Source organism: Oncorhynchus kisutch, linkage group LG27 (genome assembly GCF_002021735.2).
Source record: "Oncorhynchus kisutch isolate 150728-3 linkage group LG27, Okis_V2, whole genome shotgun sequence".
Lineage (NCBI taxonomy): Eukaryota > Metazoa > Chordata > Actinopteri > Salmoniformes > Salmonidae > Oncorhynchus > Oncorhynchus kisutch.
This window is the reverse complement of record NC_034200.2, coordinates 19,371,077-19,396,919: the sequence shown is the minus strand read 5'-3', so window position 1 is coordinate 19,396,919 and position 25,843 is coordinate 19,371,077. Positions and strand designations below refer to the sequence as shown.

The 25,843-nt window shown below is 44.7% G+C and overlaps 1 protein-coding gene across 1 annotated transcript; it reads right to left on the bottom strand.

Annotated features, from left to right (window-relative positions):
- Positions 1-16,102: 16,102 nt before the first annotated feature.
- Positions 16,103-19,812, bottom strand: LOC109872039 (glutamine synthetase). Its single transcript, XM_020463123.2, has 7 exons — positions 19,357-19,812; positions 18,376-18,560; positions 18,088-18,249; positions 17,849-17,995; positions 17,608-17,735; positions 17,304-17,503; positions 16,103-17,114 (listed from the first exon to the last, which is right to left on the bottom strand). Exons 2-7 carry the CDS (start codon positions 18,539-18,541, stop codon positions 16,802-16,804), a joined length of 1,116 nt encoding a protein of 371 aa, XP_020318712.1. The 5' UTR covers positions 18,542-18,560; positions 19,357-19,812; the 3' UTR covers positions 16,103-16,801.
- Between the last annotated feature and the right edge of the window lie 6,031 nt (positions 19,813-25,843).

Here is a 25,843-nt window from a genome sequence, read left to right as displayed (position 1 = left end):
CCATACCACTGGGGCCACCAGCCGAGAGGCTGGAAGGATGGGAGTGGGTTCGATGGACCGGTCCTCGGTGTCATAGAGACGGGACAGCGCGTCGGCCTTAGTGTTGAGGGAACCTGGTCTGTAAGAGATCGTAAATCTAAAACGTGTAAAGAACATGGCCCACCTAGCCTGACGCGGATTCAGTCTCCTCGCTTCTCGAATATACTCCAGATTACGGTGGTCAGTCCAGATGAGAAAAGGGTGTTTAGCCCCCTCTAGCCAGTGTCTCCACACCTTCAGGGCCTTTACCATAGCTAGTAACTCCCGGTCCCCCACATCATAGTTCCGCTCCGCCGGACCCAGCTTCTTAGAAAAGAAAGCGCAGGGACGGAGCTTCGGTGGCGTGCCCGAGCGCTGAGACAGCACGGCTCCAACCCCAGCCTCGGACGCATCCACCTCCACTATGAATGCTAACGAAGGGTCCGGATGCGCCAACACGGGAGCTCCAGTGAACAGTACCTTCAACTGGTTGAAGGCTCCATCAGCCTCTGCTGACCACCGCAGACGCACCGGCCCCCCCTTCAGCAGTGAGGTAATGGGCGCCGCTACTTGGCCAAAACCCCGAATAAACCTCCGGTAGTAATTGGCAAACCCTAAAAACCGCTGCACCTCCTTTACCGTGGTCGGAGTTGGACAATTACGCACGGCGTTAACGCGGTCACACTCCATCATCATCCCCGAGCTGGAAATGCGATAACCCAGGAAGGAAACGGCTGGTTTGGAAAACACACATTTCTCAGCCTTGACGTATAGGTCATGCTCCAGCAGTCGCCCAAGAACCTTGTGCACCAGGGAAACATGCGCGGCGCGTGTGGTAGAATAAATCAAGATGTCATCAATATAGACTACCACACCCTGCCCGTGCAAGTCCCTGAGAATCTCATCTACAAAGGATTGGAAAACGGCTGGTGCATTCTTCAACCCATACGGCATGACGAGGTACTCATAGTGGCCTGATGTGGTACTAAACCACATCAGGTTCGTCTCCTCCCCGAATACGCACCAGATTATACGCGCTCCTGAGGTCCAGTTTTGTGAAGAAACACGCTCCGTGGAATGATTCCACCGCCGTAGCGATGAGAGGTAGCGGATAACTAAAACCCACTGTGATTGAATTGAGACCTCGATAATCAATGCACGGACGCAGACCTCCCTCCTTTCTCCTCACAAAAAAGAAACTCGAGGAGACGGGTGACATGGAGGGCCGAATGTACCCCTGTCTCAGAGCTTCCATGACATATGTCTCCATAGCCAACATCTCCTCCTGTGACAGTGGGTACACATGACTCCGGGGAAGTGCAGCGTTCTCCTGGAGGTTTATCACGCAATCCCACCGTCGATGGGGTGGTAATTTGGTCGCTTTCTTCTTACTAAAAGCGATAGCCAAATCGGCATATTCTGGGGGAATGCGCACGGTGGAAACCTGGTCTGGACTCTCCACCGTCGTGGCACCGATGGAAACTCCTATACACCTCTCTGAACACTCGTCTGACCACCCCTTAAGAGCCCCCTGTTTCCAGGAAATAAAGGGATTGTGAATAGCCAGCCAGGGAACCCCCAACACCACCGGGAACCCAGGTGAATCAATAAGGTAGAAACTGATCCTCTCCCTATGATTCCCCTGCGTTACCATGTCCAGCGGAATCGTGGCCTCCCTGATCAGCCCTGACCCTAACGGTCGGCTATCTAAGGAGTGCACGGGGAGAGGTGGGTCTATCTGCACTAACGGAATACCCAATTTACGGGCGAGTCCACGATCCATAAAACTCCCAGCTGCGCCTGAATCGACTAGCGCCTTGTGCTGAAGAGAGGGGAAAAACGCAGGGACATGTGACCAACAGGGAGCTCTGAGTGAGTTTGGTGCTTACTCACCTGGGGTGGCCGAGGAGTGTTCCGCCGACCATCTCGACTCCCAGAGGGACTCCTCCAACACCGGTCCGAAGTGTGTCCTCTCCGTCCACAATAGGAGCAGGAGGAGCCCCCTCTGGTCCCCCTAGATGCAGCTCCTCCCAACTCCATCGGAGTGGGAGTGGGAGAGCTGGAAGGTGGAATTAACAGGACCCCTTCTGAACGCCCGCGGGCAGCTAGCAGGTTGTCCAATCGAATAGACATGTCTATTCGTTAATCCAGGGAGAGAGTTGTGTCTCTGCAAGCTAGCTCCCGGCGGACGTCCTCCCGGAGACTACACCGGTAATGGTCCATCAGGGCCCTGTCATTCCACCCAGCACCAGCAGCTAGGGTCCTAAACTCCAATGCGAAGTCCTGCGCACTCCTCATCTCCTGTCTGAGGTGGAACAGTCGCTCACCCGCCGCTTTACCCTCTGGTGGACGATCGAACACAGCTCAGAAACGGCGGGTGAACTCCAGGTAGTTGTCCCCAGCCGAATCTGGACTGTTCCAGACCGCGTTAGCCCAGTCCAAGGCCCTGCCCGTTAAACAGGAGACGAGGAGGCTCACACTCTCCTCACCCGAGGGAGCCGGACTCACGGTAGCCAGGTAGAGCTCTAGCTGGAGCAAAAATCCCTGGCACCCAGCCGCCGCTCCATCGTACTCCCTCGGGGGGAGAGACGCAGTGCGCCGAGTAGGTGGTGTAGGTGGTGTCGGCCGTGGGAGAGCTGAGGTAGACGTCGGTAGACCACTCCTCTCCCATCGTTCCATCCTCTCCATCATCTGGTCCATCGCCGTACCAATCCGATGGAGGACAGCTGTGTGGTGATGGACGCGCTCCTCCATAGTGGGGAGAGGGGTGGTCGCTGCTCCTGCTGACTCCATTTCTTCGGTGCGGGCTTCTGTTATGATTAACTAGGAGTGGTGGGTGGAATCAGGCGCAGAGAGCAGGGTTCTGTCGGTGCAACAAAACGATCACGCCAACACACAGGGCGCATATAAGTTGCCAGTCCAAAACAACAGGACAAAATAGACCGGAGAATGAAGACACGAAAATAAATCACACCATCAAACACAGAGTAACAATTAACAAGCCCGCACAAATACCCAGCGGGCCTAGTGCCCTTAAATACCCTACAAACAAACCCTAATACAAAACAGGTGTACCCAATTAACCAATAACCAAAACAAACAGAAAGGGAATCGATGGCAGCTAATAGGCCGGCGACGACGACCGCCGAGCCCCGCCCGAACAGGAAGAGGCACCCTCTTCGGAGAGGTTCGTGACATTTACAGTATAATTTTTGTAACGTTTCTTTGTAGAATTTTCTACACAATTTTAAAGTACATAGTTCTGATGATTTATGTTGAGATTAGATTGATGTAACAACATGTTAGTCAGGTTAAGTCAATGTATTTAAATTGAAGTTGTAGCCTAATTTCAATGTTTACAATGATGGTTGAAATGAGATGAAAACAGTACTGATTGACTACTTTTTTCAATTCCACGTAACAATACGTTGACAAATTACATTGAAACAACATTGATTCAACCAGTGTGTGCCCAGTGGAAAGGCTGTTTGATTGGCTAGCTTCCATCTGTCATAAATCAACAGTATGCTCTGATATCACTAGCAACCTAATGCTGTGCTCATAGTCAGCCGGTTTCTGTCCCCATTGACACCCAATCTAATCAGAGAAAATGCAGCAAGATTTCTAAAGGTTTACAATGAATTCAATGGTATGTGCCCTCAGTAAGACATGTCGCCACAAGTCCATTTCAAACTCTCTCAAAGAAATTAACTTTCACTATTTGTGGAGTAATAAACTGAAGTGTTGTGCAAATTACACTGCACCCTCAGTCATTCAGGGACAAAGAAACTCTCTCAGTAGTCTGCAGCAGTATAGCATCGTGAAAACTGTCACTGTCATACAAAACAGTTTGGCCAATTGCGTTGCAGGTGAGTTAGAATGGCCTAGGAGGATCTAGCATCAGTCCAATCACACCACACTGCTCAACCAATCAGAAAGCTTCTAGCATGCAGAGTGCCGTGTGTGTGTGTGTTGTATGAAAGGGAAAGAGGGATACCTAGTCAGTTGTTGAACTGAATGCATTCAACTGAAATGTGTATTCCGCATTTAACCCATCCCCTCTGAATCAGAGATGTGCGGGGGTCTGCCTTAGTATGTTTAACAGTCTGATGGCCTTGAGGTAGAAGCTGTTTTTCAGTCTCTCTGTCACAGCTTTGATGCACCTGTACTGACCTCGCCTTCTGGATGATAGCGGGGTGAACAGGCAGTGGCTCGGGTGGTTGTTGTCCTTGATGATCTTTTTGGCCTTCCTGTGACATTGGGTGCTGTAGATGTGTTGTGCAGACCACACTACCCTCTGGAGAGCCTTGTGGTTAAGGGCGGTGCAGTTGCCATACCAGGCGGTGATACAGCCCGACAGGATGCTCTCGATTGTGCATCTGTAAAAGTTTGCGAATGATTTAGATAAATTTCTTCAGCCTCCTGAGATTGAAAAGGTGCTGTTCATCACACTGTCTGTGTGGGTGGACCATTTCAATTTGTCTGTGATGTGTATGCCGAGGAACTTAAAACTTTCCAACTTCTCCACTACTGTCGCATCGATGTGGATGGGGGGTGATCCCTCTGCTGTTTCCTGAAGTCCACAATCATCTCCTTTGTTTTGTTGACATTGAGTGAGAGGTTATTCTCCTGACACCACACTCCGAGGGCCCTCACCTCCTTCCTGTAGGCCGTCTCGTCGTTGTTGGTAATCAATCCTACCACTGTGGTGTCATCTGCAAACTTGATGATTAAGTTGGAAGCGTGCATGGCCACGCAGTCATGGGTGAACAGGGAGTATAGGAGAGGGCTGAGAACGCACCCTTGTGGGGCCCCAGTATTGAGGATCAGCGGAGTGTAGATGTTGTTTCCTACCCTCACCACCTGGGGGCGGCCCGTCAAAGTCCATGACCCAGTTGCACAGGACGGGGTCGAGACCCAGGGTCTCGAGCTTAACGACGTGTTTGGAGGGTACTATGGTGTTAAATGTTGAGCTGTAGTCAATGAACAACATTCTTACATAGGTATTCCTCTTGTCCAGATGAGATTGTGCAGTGTGAGGGCGATTGCATCGTCAATGGACCTATTGGAGTGGGTCTAGGTTATCAGGTAGGGTGGAGGTGATATGATCCTTGACTAGCTTCTCAAAGCACTTCATGATGACAGAGGTGAGTGCAACGGGGCGATAGTCATTTAGATCAGTTACCTTAGCTTTCTTGGGAACAGGAATAATGGTGGCCATCTTGAAGCATGTGGGGACAGTAGACTGGGATATGGATTGGTCGAATATGTCCGTAAACACACCAGCCAGCTGGTCTGTGCATGCTCTGAGGACGCGGCTAGATGCCATCTGGTCCGGCGGCCTTGTGAGGATTAAAACGTTTAAATAGGCTTGGTAGCGGGCTTTGGTAGCGGGCCGTGTCAGTGGCACTGTATTGTCCTCAAAGCGAGCAAAGAAGTTGTTTAATTTGTCTGGGAGCAAGACGTTGGTGTCCACGGTGGGGCTGTTTATCTTTTTGTAATCCGTGATTGACTGTAGACCCTGCCACATACGTCATGTGTTTGAGCCGTTGAATTGTGACTCTACTTTGACTGTATACTGATGCTTTGCTTGTTTGATTGCCTTGCGGAGGGAATAGCTTCACTGTTTGTTTGTTTCCAGTCGCCTTGCCATGTTTAAAAGAGGTGGTTTGCGCTTTCAGTTTAGCGTGAACGCTGCCATCAATCCACGGTTTCTGGTTAGGAAACGTTTTAATAGTCTCAGTGGGTACCACATCTCCGATACACTTGCTAATAAACTCGCTCACCGAGGCTATGCGAAACATATCCCAGTCCACGTGATCGAAGCAATCTTGTAGCGTGGAATCCGATTGGTCAGACCAGCATTGGATGGACCTGAGCACAGGCGTTTCCTGTTTAAGTTTTTGCCTGTAGCAGGGGAGCAATAAAATTAAGTCATTATCAGATTTGCCGAATGCAGGACAGGGGAGGGCTTTGGTTGCATCGCGGAAGTTAGAGTAGCAGTGATCCAGAGTGCTACTAAATTGTGTCGCACATTCGATATACTGATAGAATTTAGGAAGAATTGTTCTCAGATTAGCTTTGTTAAAATCCCCAGCTACAATAAATGCAGCCTCACGATGTATGGTTTCCAGTTTATATAGAGTCCAGTGAAGTTCTTTCAGGGCCATTGCAGTATCTGCTTGGGGGGGATATACACGGCTGTGACTATAATCGAAGATAATTCTCTAGAAAGATAATGTGGTCGGCATTTGATTGTAAGTAATTCTAGGTCAGGTGAACAAAAGGACTTGAGTTCCTGTATGTTGTTATGATTACACCACGAGTTGTTAATCATAAGGCATACACCCCCGCCCTTCTTCTTACCAGGGAGGTGTTTGTTTCTGTCGGCACGAAGCATGAAGAAACCAGGTGGCTGTACCGCCTCTGACAACATATCCGGAGTGTGCCTTGTTTCCATGATACAGATAATGTTACAATCTCTGATGTCTCTCTGGAAGGCAACTCGAGCCCTAATATCGTCCACCTTGTTGTCTAGAGATTGGACATTGGCTATTAATATGCTTGGAAGTGGTGGATGATGTGCTCGCCTTCTAAGTCTGACCAATAGGCCACTCCACCTGCCTCTCCTGCGTCAACGCGTTGTTTTGGGTCGGCCTCTGGGATAAGATCCCATGTCCAGGGTGGAGGTCTGAACAAAGGATCAGCTTCGGGAATGACGTATTCCAGGTCGTAATGTTGGTATGTTGACGTTGTTCTTATATCCAATAGTTATTCCCGGCTGTATGTAATAACACTTGAGATTTCCTGGGGTAACAATGTAAAAAATAATACATAAAAAAACGAAATTCTGCATAGTTTTCTAAGGACCTGAAGCAAAGCAACCATCTCTGTCAATGCCGTCTTACTCATCTTACCTACATGTTCATATGTGCATGAGTAATGTATACGAGTGTGTACAGGGTACCTGGTAAGCATCCATGGACACAATAGAGATACAATCTGTTCTCCTCTCACAGGGCAAGAAGCAGTAATTCAGCTCCTCCATGACACAGGCAAATGGACAGCTATGAGATAGTGTACAGTTATACATAGAGGTTCTGACAGACTGGGGAATGTGGCAAATCCCCCTCTATACTTCAAACACCCCTAAACTCACACTGTTTTATCTTTAATAGGATTATAGGCATTCTTTTCCAAGACAGCCCCTAGTCGGCACTTAGTCTACTTCTGCCACATGGTCCCTCTGCAGAATGAATTCCATCCATTCTCTCTTCTGTCTGTCTTTTGCAATTTTTATATCACACCACTCCATCTATATCTAACTTGGTTTGTCTGACTAGCTGTGCATTTGAGTGGAAACAGTGAAGCACTGGATTGAACTGGCATAATGTATGTTACACAACGGCTAGAGAGAGGAGTGTTTTTGCAATGCAATGCAGAGAAATGGGTGGCAGAGCTTCAACACAGCTGATCGATTGCAACGATATGCTGTGTGTCACACTAAATGGCCTAATAAGACTATATGCCATGTATTGTTCTCTTAAACATCATTAACACTATGGTGATAAAGGGCAAAGTCCAGCGGAAATCTGTATTGACAGAATTGATATGTAATTGCATGGTTGACTGACCAAAATCTTGGAACCGGGCTATGCTTGCGGGTATTGTACAAGGTCCCATTTGTAAGACCTAATTCTGTTTTTTCTCTCCATGTTACATAACCAGGATGTTTTTTTCTCTCACTCCTCTCCTCTTTTCCTATTCCCAGTCTATACAAGAACCATCTCCACCAAGCCTGTACATTCCGGTGGTCGTCATAGCAACAGAACAGCAGCGTTCCTCCCCATCCTTTGTCCAAGCGACTCCCTCTCTGCATGGCTCCAGCTTCTCAGGGAAGAGCCTACTGGCATTTTATATGCAAGCTGGGATCCCCTAATTGAGTTTCCAAGAAGGGAGTGTGGGGGGATGGACATTTGAATGGCGGTGACATGGCGGCTGTCCAAACAAAAGCTTGCTTGGTGACACTGTAAACAGAAAGTGTGTATGTAGATCCTATGTGGTTTAAATGCCTAATGCATCCTCCACCCCCTCCCCTGCCTACACACCCCCTTTCTGTAAGAGAGCATAACCAGTGAAAACTGGAAAACCCTTAGACACGCATGCATGAGTTAAGGTTGGAACGATGTGTTACAAGCAATAAAGGCACATTGTTCCTCCCACAATGCAATTTCACCAATAAATGTTGAATAGGAGTTCCACTAAGGAATGTTGATACAGATGTAGCCTTTACTGTATTGCATTGAATGCCTCTATACCTCGATAATGCCTTGATGCTTGCATCTACAGAAATTCACTTCTCATGCTTAGTGGTCCAGACCTAATAGTGGGGTGGCGGATAACTGTAATACTTGATACTTGCAATGTACATGCATGGTTGCCTAGGGGTTAAGAGCGTTTGACCGATCAGTAACCGTAAACGTTGCTGGTTTGAATCCCCAAACCGACTAGGTGAAAAATCTGTTGATGTGCCCTTGAGCAAGGCACTTAACCCTAATTGCAGCTCTTGATAAGAGCGTTTGCTAAGTAAAATGTTTTATTATTCCTCATTAATATACTTGACATAGTGATGCTGAATGTAAAAAAATGGCTCACATACCCCATACATTTTTTATGATATTTTAAAGATTCATAAAGTGAAGGAAGACTTCAAAACATTGCATTTCTAATGGTACTTATTACTTGACAGTCTACTAAAGGCAGCAGTAACACTTTGATTTAAAAACATAGAAGTACAAGACCTGTTTTGGTGCAGGGACTTATTTTTAGAATTTGGGGGAAAAAAATGGCAAGAAAAACATGACAGAGTACATGTCTAAGAAATTTGCCAGGCAACTTTTCTGTACATGTCTAAGAAATTTGCCAGGCATATTTTCTCCATAGTAAGGATATAACCTGCTTTCTACTTTATAATTGGCTGACTTGCTTCTCACTGAGCCAATCAGTAAGCATTGTAACTTTTCTGTTGTAGGAACAGATGGTATGTAGGTAAAAGGTCCTGCAACAAAACTTCCCAGCCCTCCCTTCCCCAGCAGATAGGCAGCAGAGGGAGGACAGGCTGAGTAAATAAATAAATAACATTTTGTTGGTCACATACACATGGTTAGCAGATGTTATTGTGAGTGTAGCGAAATGCTTGTGCTTCTAGTTCCGACAGTGCAGCAATATCCAACAAGTAATATCTAGAATACTATTCATTGACTACAGCTCAGCGTTCAACACCATAGTACCCTCAAAGCTCATCACTAAGCTAAGGATCCTGAGACTAAACACCTCCCTTTGCAACTGGATCCTGGACTTCCTAACGGGCTGCCCCCAGGTGGTGAGGGTAGTTAGCAACACATCTGTCACGCTGATTCTCAACACTGGAGCTCCCCAGGGGTGCGTGCTCAGTCCCCTCCTGTACTCCCTGTTCACCCACGACTGCATGGCCAGGCACGACTCCAACACCATCATTAAGTTTGCAGACAACACAACAGTGGTAGGCCTGATCAACGACAACGACGAGACGGCCTATAGGGAGGAGGTCAGAGACCTGGCCGGGTGGTGCCAGAATAACAACCTATCCCTCAATGTAACTAAGACTAAGGAGATGATTGTGGACTACAGGAAATGGAGAACCGAGCACGCCCCCATTCTCATCGATGGGGCTATAGTGGAGCAGGTTGAGAGCTTCAAGTTTCTTGGTGTCCACATCACCAACAAACTAACATGGTCCAAACACACCAAGACAGTAGTGAAGAGGGGGCGGCAGGGTAGCCTAGTGGTTAGGCTACCCTGCCGCCGGAAGGTTACAAGTTCAAACCCCCGAGCTGACATGATACAAATCTGTCATTCTGCCCCTGAACAGGCAGTTAACCCACTGTTCCTAGGCTGTCATTGAAAATAAGAATTTGTTCTTAACTGACTTGCCTGGTTAAATAACTGTTAAATAAAAAATTTAATAAAGAGGGCACGACAAAGCCTATTCCCCCTCAGGGGCAATTCCCCAGTCTGCATTGGTCCTGAGATCCCCAAAAGGTCCATCCAGGACCTCTACACCAGGTGGTGTCAGAGGAGGGTCCTAAAAATTGCCAAAGACCCCAGCCACCCCAGTCATAGACTGTTCTCTCTACTACCACTATTCGGTACTGGAGTGCCAAGTCTAGGACAAAAAGGCTTCTTAACAGTTTTTACCCCCAAGCCATAAGACTCCTGAACAGGTAATCAAATGGCTACCCGGACTATTTGCATTGTGTGCCCCCCCAACCCCTCTGCTGCTACTCTCTGTTTATCATACATGTATAGTCATTTTAACTACACATTCATGTACATACTACCTCAATTGGTCCGACCAACCAGTGCTCACGCACATTGGCTAACCGGGCTATCTGCATTGTGTCCCGCCTCCCGCCACCCACCACCCGCCAACCCCTCTTTTACGCTACTGCTGCTCTCTGTTCATCATATATGCATAGTCACTTTAACCATATCTACATGTACATACTACCTCAATCAGCCTGACTAACCGGTGTCTGTATGTAGCCTCGCTACTTTAATAGCCTCGACACTGTATATAGCCTCGCTACTTTTATAGCCTCGCTACTGTATATAGTCTGTCTTTTTACTGTTTTATTTCTTTACTCAACTACTGTTTACCTAATACCTTTGCACTATTGGTTAGAGCCTGTAAGTAAGCATTCTATGTAATGAATAGAATAGGAATATATAAGTATAAATATATGGATGAGCAATGTCAGAGCGGCATAGGCTAAGATGCAATAGATAGTATAGAATACAGTATATGAGATGAGTAATGCAAGATATGTAAACATTATTAAAGGGACATTATTAAAGTGACTACTGTTCCATTTATTTCAGTGGCCAATGAGTTCACGTCTGTATGTAGGCAGCAGCCTCTCTGTGCTAGTGATGGCTGTTTAACAGTCTGATGGCCTTGAGATAGAAGCGTTTTTTCAGTCTCTCAGTCCCAGCCTTCTGGATGGTAGCAGGGTGAACAGGCAGTGGCTCAGGTGGTTGTTGTCCTTGATTATCTTTTTGGCCTTCCTGTGACTTCAGGTGTTGTAGGTGTCCTGGAGGCAGGTAGTTTGCCTCCAGTGATGCGTTGTGCAAAACGCAACACCCTCTGGAGAGCCCTGCAGTTGTGCGCGGTGCAGTTGCCGCACCAGGCTGTGATACAGCCCGACAGGATGCTCTAAATTATGCATCTGTAAAAGTTTGTGAGGGTTTTAGGTGACAAGCCAAATTTCTTCAGCCTCCTCTGGTTGAAGAGGTGCTGTTATTTACGTATGTCCTGTGAAGTGTGGATGTTCCTGTACTTCCAGAGGGGTACACTACAAAGAACAATCAATGAATTAGCCAGCTAGCTTTGAACAAAGAACCAGAAATAACTATTGATTTTCTGATTTGTTAAGAAAGCTAAAAATGTAAGTATGTGTTTTGGGTTGTTGAGTCAAGTAGACCATACCCATTTCATGTTATTTCATAATATTTAGGCATGTAAGCTGGTCAACACATTGACCCTGATTTGTAGTATACCCCTTATGGGAAAAAATACCCCCTTGTTCCCTTACAGAGTAAAGAAATAACCTTTCTAACACCTGACGACTCTACATGTTAAATACTGTGACTGACATCTTCCCTGGCTAAAAGACTTGTAAATGTCCCATAAATATCAACATTTCTTGGTTTGGGTCCAGTTTAGCCAAGGGAGGGGACAGTGATGAATCGACAGAAACACAGGATAGACTTCAGGCTGCTGCTGCAAGCTCAGATCACTAGGATCATGTGGCATTTCCCTCAGCATCCATGTGAGAGTTGTGTGTAGCCCCAGAAGGTGCAATCCCGGATCCGGGAGCATAATCATAGCCTCAAGCTCATTACCATAACGTAACGTTAACTATTCATGAAAATCGCAAATGAAATTAAATAAATATATTGGCTCTCAAGCTTAGCTTTTTTTTTGTTAACAACACTGTCATCTCAGATTTTCTAAATATGCTTTTCAACCATAGCAAAACAAGCATTTGTGTTAGAGTATTGATAGATAGCATAGCATTAAGCCTAGCATTCAGCACGCAACATTTTCACAAAAACAAGAAAAGCATTCAAATAAAATAATTTACCTTTGAAGAACTTCGGATGTTTTCAATGAGGAGACTCTCAGTTAGATAGCAAATGTTCAGTTTTTCCAAAAATATTATTTGTGTAGGAGAAATCGCTCCGTTTTGTTCATCACGTTTGGCTAAGAAAAAAAAAACGAAAATTCAGTCATTATAACGCCAAACTTTTTTCCAAATTAACTCCATAATATGGACCGAAACCTGGCAAACGTTGTTTAGAATCAATCTTCAAGGTGTTTTTCACATATCGATTCGATGATATATCATTCGTGGAAGTTTGGTTTCTCCTCTGAACGACATGGAAAAATGCATGCAGCTGGAGATTACGCACCAATTTCGACGGAGGACACCAGGCGGACACCTGGTAAATGTAGTCTCTTATGGTCAATCTTCCAATGATATGCCTACAAATACGTCACAATGCTGCAGACACCTTGGGGAAACGACAGAAAGTGTAGACTCATTCCTGGCGCATTCACAGCCATATAAGGAGACATTGGAACACAGTGCCTTCAAAATCTGGGACATTTCCTGTTTGAAATTTCATCTTGGTTTCGCCTGTAGCATCAGTTCTGTGGCACTCACAGATAATATCTTTGCCGTTTTGGAAACGTCAGAGTGTTTTCTTTCCAAAGCTGTCAATTATATGCATAGTCGAGCCTCTTTTCGTGACAAAATATCTTGTTTAAAACGGGAATGTTTTTCATCCAAAAATGAAATACTGCCCCCAGAGTTTCAAGAGGTTAAATTGATTAACAAACTTTAAAGTGGATGACATGTTAAGAAAATCAGTGGCGCAGTCAAATAAAATAGAGTTGTCAGATCAAATCAAATGTGCATCAGTTACTGTGCGTGAGTTGAATATAGCCTTGCATGGCCTGGGCTTCAGAGGGGAAATTTAACATACTAAAGTTTAACCTCCAGGTCTGCTACCAACCATGACGGAGGACAAGGGTGGTTTACATGAGGACCTCTTAATACAATATATCTAGCCTTATTCTCCTCACATGACCCCAGGCATGCAGGAAATACCCTTACCGCCTCTCAGAGAACCAGTCTTGTGAGGACACCACGTACAACCTATTCCAGCCCTAGCACCAATTAAACACCTCTCAGAAATGATTTGCTGTGAATCCCAAGAATCGCGTACTCATTCAACAATGAAATGTGCCAAAGACATCAGTGCCAACGATGGTAGGCAGCTGCCTGTCACTTGGTGTTTAACTTGTCAGGCTATAAGTACCACACTTTGGGTGTTGAGCAGGAACACGTGTAGAAGGGTCAGAGGTTACATGGGATGTTTTCTAGTCTTGTTTCCAGCCATGGAACTACACTGCTCAAAAAAATAAAGGGAACACTTAAACAACACAATGTAACTCCAAGTCAATCACACTTATGTGAAATCAAACTGTCCACTTAGGAAGCAACACTGATTGACAATAAATTCCACATGCTGTTGTGCAAATGGAATAGACAACAGGTGGAAATTATAGGCAATTAGCAAGACACCCCCAATAAAGGATTGGTTCTGCAGATGGTGACCACAGACCACTTCTCAGTTCCTATGCTTCCTGGCTGATGTTTTGGTCTCTTTTGAATGCTGGCGGTGCTTTCACTCTAGTGGTAGCATGAGATGGAGTCTACAACCCACACAAGTGGCTCAGGTAGTGGAGCTCATCCAGGATGGAACATCAATGCGAGCTGTGGCAAGAAGGTTTGCTGTGTCTGTCAGCGTGGTGTCCAGAGCATGGAGGCGCTACCAGGAGACAGGCCAGTACATCAGGAGACGTGGAGGAGGCCGTAGGAGAGCAACAACCCAGCAGCAGGACCGCTACCTCTGCCTTTGTGCAAGGAGGAGCAGGAGGAGCACTGGCAGAGCCCAGCTAAATGACCTCCAGCAGGCCACAAATGTGCATGTGTCTGCTCAAACGGTCAGAAACAGACTCCATGAGGGTGGTATGAGGGCCCGACGTCCACAGGTGGGGGATGTGCTTACAGCCCAACACCGTGCAGGACGTTTGGCATTTGCCAGAGAACACCAAGATTGGCAAATTCGCCACTGGCGCCCTGTGCTCTTCACAGATGAAAGCAGGTTCACACTGAGCCCATGTGACAGACGTGACAGAGTCTGGAGACGCCGTGGAGAACGTTCTGCTGCCTGCAACATCCTCCAGCATGACCGGTTTGGCGGTGGGTCAGTCATGGTGTGGGGTGGCATTTCTTTGGGGGCCGCACAGCCCTCCATGTGCTCGCCAGAGGTAGCCTGACTGCCATTAGGTACCGAGATCCTCAGACCCCTTGTGAGACCATATGCTGGTGCGGTTGGCCCTGGGTTCCTCCTAATGCAAGACAATGCTACACCTCATGTGGCTGGAGTGTGTCAGCAGTTCCTGCAAGAGGAAGGCATTGATGCTATGGACTGGCCCGCCCGTTCCCCAGACCTGAATCCAATTGAGCACATCTGGGACATCATGTCTCGCTCCATCCACCAATGCCACATTGCACCACAGACTGTCCAGGATTTGGCAGATGCTTTAGTCCAGGTCTGGGAGGAGATCCCTCAGGATCCACCTCATCAGGAGCATGCCCAGGCGTTGTAGGGAGGTCATACAGGCACATGGAGGCCACACACACTACTGAGCCTCATTTTGACTTGTTTTAAGGACATTACATCAAAGTTGGATCAGCCTGTAGTGTGGTTTTCCACTTTAATTTTGAGTGTGACTCCAAATCCAGACCTCCATGGGTTGATAAATGTGATTTCCATTGATAATTTGTGTGATTTTGTTGTCAGCACATTCAACGATGTAAAGAAAAAAGTATTTATGACTCCTTGCTGTCCCCAGTCCATCTGACTGTGCTGCTGCTCCAGTTTCAACTGTTCTGCCTTATTATACGACCATGCTGGTCATTTATGAACATTTGAACATCTTGGCCATGTTCTGTTATAATCTCCACCCGACACAGCCAGAAGAGGACTGGCCACCCCACATAGCCTGGTTCCTCTCTAGGTTTCTTCCTAGGTTTTGGCCACCGTGCTTCTACACCTGCATTGCTTGCTGTTTGGGGTTTTAGGCTGGGTTTCTGTACAGCACTTTGAGATATCAGCTGATGTACGAAGGGCTATATAAATACATTTGATTTGATTTAAGAATATTTCATCCATTCAGATCTAGGATGTGTTATTTTAGTGTTCCCTTTATTTTTTTGAGCAGTGTATAAGCCCTGGTGGGAGAGGCTAAATGTTTTCAAACTCAGCAGTCCTTTCAGTTGTAAATATCTCCTCCTACAGTACATGTAGCTGGAAAACATTCCAACACCCTTGCATGAAAGAGCAACATGCCCAGCTGTATCCCAATACACAACACTATTCACACCATGTTAATTAAGGTTTATAAAAGGTACAGCCTGCATTTAGTTTACACTTATGATCACAGATTAATCTTGATTGAAAATGTATGTCTCCCTTGTGCATGTGCTGGTGAGAAATATTTTAAGTCTAGTCCAGATTCAATTACTGTGATCATGTTCCTAGGCATCAATGCCAGAGAACACCCTGCATTGCTTGTTTAAATGTGTGAATTGCAATACAATCCAGAGACCATCCACCACACAAACCCTTTGACCAGGGGACTTCCAGTTTTGCAGGTTGGCACTCAATGGGAATTATGTACAATGCGATGAATTTCCATCAGCTTGGTTTCATTTCAGGAATGCCTTGATTCTGCTATATCATTACGTTAGTTCTACATGCCAAATGGGCTGTGTTTAGACAGGCAGATTAAATGTGACGAGTCAAAATACAAAATTAGTTGGGGAAGATGTTTTCAGAATTTGACTGCCTGTTTAAATGCAGACATGTTGGCCTTTAGTAAACCGGTTGAGACAAGAAACAAAGTCAGTCGTGGTAAAAATGTACGTTTAAATAAAAACAAAGTTCAGCATATTCAGGTTTTACCAAATCATGTGCCAGAACAAGAAATTAGTTGAGAAAGGATAAAACTCCTTCATGAGTCTCACAGGAACTCCACAAATGGATAAGACAGGATTTGGAGCCACACGTCTGAAGAATGTACCATACAACATGATCCAGTAGTGTAAAATCTGAAAGTTGACATTTAAAAACACTCCCTACATAGTAACATTGAAATAAAGTGGTACAGAGTAAAAAAAAAAAATATCCAGGTCAACGTGCATAAAGTACACAAACTAGCCATAGGTTTTATTAAGACAATTACACATCCTGCCCAGCCATAGTCGTCAGCGTCCACATGTGCTTTAGTTTATTTCAGTTCAACAGACTGCAGGAAACGAGAGAGCAAATGGGGATTTAAAAACAGTTATACTCCCCACTAGAAGACTCAAAAGGGGAAGACAATGCCCTGTCAGCCACCAGCTTTCATTAAATGTTTGTTTTTATGTTAAACAGATTTAATTCCATGTTAAGTTGACCAGCCAACTTTAAGCCATTTAGAAGGTTAGAATAATTTCAGTGAAAAATTACAGCAAATACAGTACTAGTTCGACTTTTCAGCCATTTAGAAAATGGAGAAGGGTGGTGGCGAAGGGGATTCAGTCCAGAGGTGTGGCTCTAGTTAGATCTAGTAGTTCACAGGTTCATCTCCTTCCTCGCTAAGCAAACAGGTGCGGATTATAGCCTCAGTCACGGCGTACGGGTCACAGTTGGCAGATGGGCGGCGGTCCTCGAAGTAGCCTTTCTTCTCCTGGCCCACAGTGCGAGGGATGCGGATGCTGGCACCGCGGTTGGCCACACCGGCAGAGAACTCGTGGATGTTGGAGGTTTCATGGTGGCCGGTAAGGCGACGGGCATTGTCAAGTCCCCCTTTAGGGTCATAGGCACGGATGTGGTAGCTATGCCTCTTCCCCAGCCTTTCAATGGACTCCTCAATGGCCCTGGAGCAGTGAGAAGGCGAGATTAGTTCATCACAGAAAAGCTCACAGGTGGTCAACACCATCTGCTTTACCTTAAGAGCATTCTAATAAGTCTGGGTTTACTCCACATCCAAAAGCATACAGATGGGTGCAATTGAATAATTACGACTACTGATTAAACCTAGTATGAACGCATCTTCATATACTCACTTCAACCCACCCTCTTCCCTCATCTCTTTTGTGCTGAAATTGGTGTGGCATCCAGCGCCGTTCCAGTTTCCAGGGATGGGCTTGGGGTCAAATGAGGCCACCACACCAAAGTCCTCACACACCCGGTGGAGAATGAACCTAGCTGCCCAAAGGTGATCACCCATGCTGATGCCTTCACAAGGGCCAACCTGGAACTCCCACTAGAAAGACAAAAACAGTGTTCACGTACATAAGTCTCATTGCATAGGATCAGCCATTAGACGAGCAAAAAAATAAATGCATACACAAGTAAAATTGTGCTTACCTGTGCAGGCATGACTTCAGCATTGGTTCCACAGATCATGACCCCAGCATACAGGCAGGCTCTGTAGTGGGCTTCCACAATATCTCTACCGTAGGCCTTGTCAGATCCCACTCCACAGTAATAGGGACCTGTACACATAAGGACAGGGTTGGTTCAAGAATAGTTACCGTCACATTCAAAGTAACGCATCCGAGGAAGAAGTTTACATAGTCAGTCAAAGACCACTAAGAACAGTCTTTACCTTGTGGGCCAGGGAAGCCGTTGTTGGGCCAGCCAAATGGGTGTCCATCAGTGCCCAAAATGGTGTACTCTTGCTCCATGCCAAACCAAGGGACCTGGTTCTCAACCATGTCCATAACTTTATTACACGTCAAACGAAGGTTGGTTTCTGTGCAAAGAATTTACCTATATTATACACTGAAGTTAAAATAGATTTAAAAAGCTTAGCTAGACAGATGCACACCAAGATTTAGAAGTTACCTGCAGGTTTGCGGTTGTACTTCAGCACTTCACACAGGACCAGTTTGTTGGGGTCTTTGCGGAAAGGATCTCTGAACATTGCAGAAGGAATCAAATACATATCACTGTTTGAGCCCTCAGACTGGTAGGTGCTAGAGCCATCAAAGTTCCATTCAGGCAGTTCTACAGAATTAAGGCAAAGAAGGAGTTAGTTGTTGAGTGACTTGCATAAACTAGGCAGGCTAGGCTACAAAACACATAAATCCCCTGGAACTTTGTGTCAAATGTCAACCAACAACCATTGTTTACCTTCGATGCACTTGGGCTCCGAATCCAGCGTTCTGGTCTTACAGCGGAGTCCCTCTCCGGTTCCATCGATCCAGACATACATGATTTGGACTTTGTCTCCCTGAGGGAGGTCCATGTACTGCTGTTTGACAGCCTTACTCAGTTCTGCGCTGGAGGACGTAGCCATATTATTTGTTATAAAACACCTAGGGAGATACAAAAACGTCAACAGGTATGATGAGTTTACACTTCAAAGCCGCCACCTCGTTGACCACAATTGGAAGATGTGTTGCATAACAGCTAACTCAGAGACCGGATTGCTCATTGTTCCAGAACTAATCAAAGAATAAATGCGAAGACACATCTTAGGCATTTTCTTTCATTGAAATCCATGGCAAGAGTCAAAACAGATGGTTTTCACCACTTCAAGTAGAGCAAATCTGACAAAAAAAAAAAAAAAATCTGCCATATTGATCACAGTGTGTTAATCAGATGACCATTCCTGGATTGGTAGGCTACAGACCAACATAATCCATGTTACACTAACTAATAAACCCATTTCCCAACAACATTTGATCATCATCCTCCTTTACGACCATCAACGACCTACCTTTGCGTCATTCCCAGAATACCCCCCCCCCACACACACACACACACACACACACACACACACACACCACACACACACACACACACACACACACACACACACACAGGAGTCATGGCGACGCTATTGCATCAGACACTTCCTACATCAATTTACAGCACAATTAACCGAACACTACATTATAGAGAGGAAGTCAATAAATCAGCAAAGACACCACAAACTTCACTAAATCTGACTAAAGACAACCATTTCCAATGAAAGGACAAAGTGTCCCAATTGGAAACAAAACAAAAAGGTGCCTTCTACTTATCTGGAACGCGGAAATAACTAGGCTACAAAAGAATAGGTCAAATAAGGGTAGACAGTTTATCATAAGGAAAGAGGGAGTTAATTACCTGTAAAAACGAGAAAACAGATATAAAAACGAAAGGACTGGCAGGTCCAATGTAATGTTGAAAATTTTCCCGATAGTTGTTCTCTCATTCTCTCGGCTCTAACTCATGTTTCAGTTTAATTTATAACGTGAGAGCTGTAGCTCGGCGTCTATGATTGGTCAGAGAAAAAAACATGTGTGTAATCCAAGGTGATTGATGCACACGAGGCTCGATCATTGGACGGGGTTCGAGACGCAACGCCCTCTTGTATAGTTAAAAAGCATTGCGTGCCATTTTGTGAGACCGCTACAATTTATCAAGTACGGAACCCATTGTATCTAATACCCAATGTATCTAGAAGTAGACTGACTGCCCTTCCTACACCATTACAAAGACCAGAAAGCTTTAACTTTAGGTTACAGTAATAACTAAAATGTCTGTAAATATATGTATATTTAAAGGCAATCGAGATTTAATGGGTACAATTTAAAAAACATAGCACTAAATTCCATCTCAGGGAAAATAAAACGCAGTCAAAAAGCCTCTCATCAGAAAAGATGCGCTGGCTGGCGGTAGCTATATTCCAAACGCCGCCCCGTGTTAAAAAAATGTCTATTGTCTATTGATGTACTCATAAACTAGTCAAGGCCTATATTTTCATACAATTGAATACCAATTACATATTGTTGAACTAGTTATTCCTCTTAGAAAATAATACACTTGATGAAGAACCTTGGTATGTTATAGAAATCATTCACATTAATATTTGTAGGTACACATTTATCGTTCCTGGGAAATTGATCAAATCAGAGTTCCGCACAATGACATACCACAGGATGTTCATTTATGTACAGTATTGTTCGGGAGTAGCCCATATCAGATTCAGATTTAGATTGAGATAAGCTTTATTAGCATGAATGACAAAGCCACCGTTGCTAAAGTGACATGAGATAATGACAACAAATACAGTAAAAATGATTATAATTATTATAATAAATAATAATAATGATGGGGATTAGAGAAAAGGTACAATATATAATGGTATATATCACAGGAGGCTGGTGAAGGGAGAACAGCTCATAATAATGGCTGGAACAGAGCGAACGGAATGGCATCAAACACATGGAAACCAAGTGTTTGATTTTGTTAATATCCTTCCCTAATTAAGGTGCCACCCGCCTCCTGTGGTATACAGTATATCATATATGATATAACATATCCTGTTCACTCTAGAGTAGCAGGACAAGCTACATAATATTCTTTGGCATTGAGGTATTGGTTTTCCATGAGAAGAGAGAGAGTGGAAGGTGAGTACAAAGTGTGAGTTAGTGTCAAGACAAGACATTCCAATGTTACCCAACAATGATACATTTGGAACTTTTGACATCTATGACATCACTTCAAGAATGCAAGACTTTAAAAAAAATTGCCTGTTGTCATCTATATATAGACAACTACATCATTTTACCAGAACGCCATTGATCAGACAAAAGGGATGTCTTTTGGAAGTTTAAGATGCGAGGGTACACAACTCAAATGACACCAAGGACAGGTAGGGTGGCTATGACTGATGTATGGTTTTACTCTATGCATGCTCATTTGGATCAGAAACAACATTTTAATTTCAAATTCAAGTTCATAATTTATGAACATTTTATTAATTAAGAAAACAGACTTTTGTCTATGGTCTATTTCTAGGAGGACAATGTGATAAAGCGCTTGCAGACTTTTTCAAGGATGACGTTTTTGTGGATTTCTTCAATACATTTCTGAATTTGCCAGTATGTACGGATTTCTTGTTAATCATAACTTTTGTAGATCCTTTATATCTTGGATACACTAATTTCTGTAATATTTATCTTGGCGTAGGTGTTTGGTCAGACTCCGTTATGTGTTCTATCCGAAAACAAGTGGTACCTTTGTCCTGAAATTCCACGCATCCAGGTAAACAAGCCATATTAGAAAAGTGAATGAATTATTCACACTAATTTTGGTACACAAAACAATCAAATCTTCAACAAGATTACCACATTCAAGCTGATAAGTCAAATTGCTACTGACTAGCTTGTCATTCATTGCCATTGTAGGATGTGAGAAGAGGCGGATTCCTTGTATGGCTGAGCGTGCATCGGTTCGTTTACTTCAAACAGACAGAGCTGTATAACTACTATTCCTTGTGTACAGAGTTCCTGCAGTTTTCGTCATGCCAAGCTAAAGGTCAAGACTTAAATACATCAAACAGCAATTTCAGTGTTTGAAGTAGATCGGTTGAACGGATTGTTGTGCAAGAGTGTGCTTTTTTTTCTGGTTAAGAGAATGTTAGGCATAATCAATACAGGGATGATGGAGGTAAATACTCTTTAATATTCGTTTCCATCCAGAGAAAGACTATACAGCGGTCAATAAAGCATTAGACAATGGTACACCCCGTAATAGTAGGCCAGGCTGTATTAAGTATTAGCAAACCATTTGAAGCATTGAGATAATATATAGGCATAGACCAAAGGTATTGATGAGAGCATGTGTTGTGACCAGTGTGTATATGAGAGGGAGGGAGAAGGGAGGGCCAGGATGCTATGTAATTCTGTTCTATTCTAGTCTTCTCATCTGTCCATTGTGCTATTCCCTTCTCAGAGGTGCTGAAGTGGACATTTGCAGACCAGTGGCTGCTGAAGAGATGCCTGGGCAGTGTGAGAGGGATGAGGCGCTTCTGTTCTTTTGTCAAAGGCACTCGTGGTATGTCTTTTTATTGTCTCTGAGATTATTTAAGAAACTACTTAAATATATTTTATGGCTTTGAAAATTAGAATTTTAATTTCATAATACTCCGGAGATAGAAAGTTACTGAAATGTAAGTTATGTAATCAGTGGTCCTTGTTTGTTTCAACCACAAAGTGTGGCATTTGGTTTTGTGTGAGTTGTAGACTGCATTTTGCAGTAGCAAGTTGACTTTGAAAAGGTTAAAGAGGAAACTTGAGTTCCAGGATCTGGTAAAAGTAAACATTTTAATACAGAGCTTTCAGGGTACAGCTAAGACCAATAGTATGATGGTAAAGCATGGCTAAAAGGTAAATGGCGCAAATTAAAATTCTTCTTCTGAGTCTCAAGATTATATAGTCATTCTGAGTTATGTATATGCATCAGTACATATGTTGACTGATATGAAACTGTTACAACCAACTTTCAGTTGAACAATGAGAACAGTGAGACATTTGCTACTTTGGGTACAGAGCGAGAGATGTTCAGACAGTTTAAGATTGGATTGTCATGAGTTAACCCTCTCAGAATTCTGTTTCCTGTGTGATCTGAGGCACAGATAAAGCTGAAAAACAACCTGTATACTTTAGAGTGTACCATTTTAAGTGACCAATTAATCAGGTTATTCATATTATTGTAAGAAAATATGTGTGAGGATATGACATCTGGGTCGTCGTCGAGCTTGGTTATCTGGGTTGGCCCCAAAATCCCCCCTACAATCGATTAGTCTCCGACCTCAACGAATGTTACTCCTCCATCCTCAGTGTGTGTGTGTGTGTGTGCGCGTGCGTGCGTGCGTCTTGTACCTGAAGGAGAGGAGTTGGTGACGTTCTTTGTGAAAGTGGAGCGTCTCCTGCAGATACACTGGCAGCAGGATGGGAGCCAGAGGAACCGCTACCAGGCCCTGCTTACTGTCATCAAAGCTGTCCACCTCACTGAGGGCTCCAGCATCATGACCACCTGTCGCATCCCCTCTGGTAACACAGGAGAACCTTTGTTCAAAATATCACCCTATTCCCTTTACTGTATATGACTTTTGACCAGAGCCCTATGAGCACTTGCAAAAGTAGAACACAAAAGGGATTAGGGTGCCATTTGGGACACATAGGGGTTAGCCTACAGTTTATGTACAGTTAAAGTCAGAAGTTGATATGCACCTTAGCCAAATACATTTAAATGCAGTTTTTCACAATTCCAGACATTTAATCCTAGTAAAAATTCCCTGACTTAAGTCAGTTAGGATCAACACTTTATTTTAAGAATGTGAAATGTCAGAATAATATAATTATTTATTTCAGGTTTTATTTCTTTCATCACATTCCCAGTGGGTCAGAAGTTTACATGCACTCAATTAGTATTTGGTAGCATTGCCTTTAAACTGTTTCACTTGGGTCAAACGTTTTGGGTAGCCTTCCACAAGCTTCCACCAATAAGTTGGGTGAATTTTGGCCCATTCCTCCTGACAGAGCTGGTGTAACTGAGTAAGGTTTGTAGGCCTCCTTGCTCACACACAATTTTTTCAGTTCTGCCCACAAATGTTCTATAGGATTGAGGTCAGGGCTTTCTGATGGCCACTCCAATACCTTGACTTTGTTTTCCTTATGCCAATTTGCCAGAACTTTGGAAGTATGCTTGGGGTCATTGTCCATTTGGAAGACCCATTTGCGACCAAGCTTTAACTCACTCCACTGACTGAGGTCTTGAGATGTTGCTTCAATATATCCACAATTTTCCTACCTCATGATGCCATCTATTTTGTGAAGTCCACCAGTCCCTCCTGCAGCAAAGCACCCCCGCAACATGATTCTGCCATCCCCCGTGCTTCACGGTTGGGATGGTGTTCTTCAGCTTGCAAGCCTCCCCCTTTTTCCTCCAACATAAAGATGGTCATTATGGCCAAACAGTTTCATTTTTGTTTCATCGGGTCAGAGGACATTTCTCCAAAATGTACGATCTTTGTTCCCATGTGCAGTTGCAAACCGTAGTCTGGCTTTTTTATGACGGTTTTGGAGCAGTGGCTTCTTCCTTGCTGAGCGGCCTTTCAGGTTATGTCAATATAGGACTTGTTTAACTGTGGATATAGATACTTTTGTACCTGTTTCCTTCAGCATCTTCACAAGGTCCTTTGCTGTTGTTCTGGGATTGATTTGCACTTTTCACACTTTTCACACTTCATCTCTAGGAGACAGAACGAGTCTTCTTCCTGAGCGGTATGACAGCTGTGTGGTCCCCTGGTGTTTATACTATTGTTTGTACAGATAAATGTGGTACCTTCAGGCGTTTGGAAATTGCTCCCAAGAATGAACCAGACTTGTGGAGGTCTACATTCTTTTCTGATTGATTTCTTTTGATTTTCCCATGATGTCAAGCAAAGAAACACTGAGTTGGAAGGTAGGCCTTGAAATACAGTCACAGGTGCACATGCAATTCAAATGGACTCAAATGATGTCAATTAGCCTATCAGAAGCTTCTAAAGCCATGACATAATTTTCTGGAATTTTCCACGCTGTTTAAAGGCACAGTCAACTTTGTGTATGTAAACTTCTGACCCACTGGAATTGTGATACAGTGAATTAAGTGAAATAATCTGTCTGTAAACAATTGTTGGAAAATGACTTGTGTCATGCACAAAGTAGATGTCCTAACCGACTTGCCAAAACTATAGTTTGTTAACAAGAAATTTTTGGAGTGGTTGAATAAAGCGTTTTAATGACTCCAAACTAAGTGTATGTAAACTTCCGACTTCAGCTGTATATAGCACTTTGTGACATATTGTTGTTAAATGGACTGAATACATACAAATTGATTGATACAACACTGCTACATATGTATGCCGATATTATAGTAGGCTTATGGAATGTATACCAACAAAGTAAACATGGATACTATACTGTACATAGTTTATGTAAGCACCATTATGTCATGCCATGTCACCATGTGTACCACCATGACACACTGTTAACCACCATGTTACCTCTTTTGACACCATGGTTCTCCTCAGAGGGTTTGTTGAAGATCTTCTCAGGGAGTGAACCTGGTGGGATGGATCAGATTCTGTATGAGATGAGGTCCAAAGCCTTATGCCGTCTTCAGTCCTACTGGCTGCCCCAGTATCTCTGCTCCTGTAAGTTCTCCATCACCAAACTGAAAGAGTGTGCCTCCATCCTCAAAGAGTACGAGGACATTGCCTCTAACCTCACCCTGGTAGATATCCCGGCTCTGCTTGACCCACTGGGGTGGAGTCTGGGCTCGCCACCATCAGAGGGCCCTACAGTGACCCGGACCTACTGCTCCAAAGTCAGGAAGAGGCTGCTGTGGAGGGCCCATCAGAGGCCTGGGACAGGACTTAGGGTTGGGGCAGCAGGGATGCCCGATGGGCCGGCCATGCAGCAGTGGTTGCCCATGGCCGGGGACGGAGACCAGGGAGAGTGTACCAATATTGTGCACCTCATGAGCAGGCATGGGGAGGAGATTGTGGTCAGTGGGGACAAGACACATGGGGGCAATGGCAAAAGGGAGGGCAGAAGCAAGAGAGGAGGAAGTGGGAGCTCAAAGAGAAGTACCAGTACTCCACTCCTCAGAAAGGTGAGCTCTGCTAGTCTTGGGCCCAGAACTGGCCCCCTCCCTGTCGTGCCCATACTCCCCTCCAAGAGCCTGTCCAATCTGGACAGCAGCAGCACTGACCCCATGATCCCCCCTCATGCCTGTATGGAGACCCCCATCTGCCACCTTCCCTCCATCACCACCACCC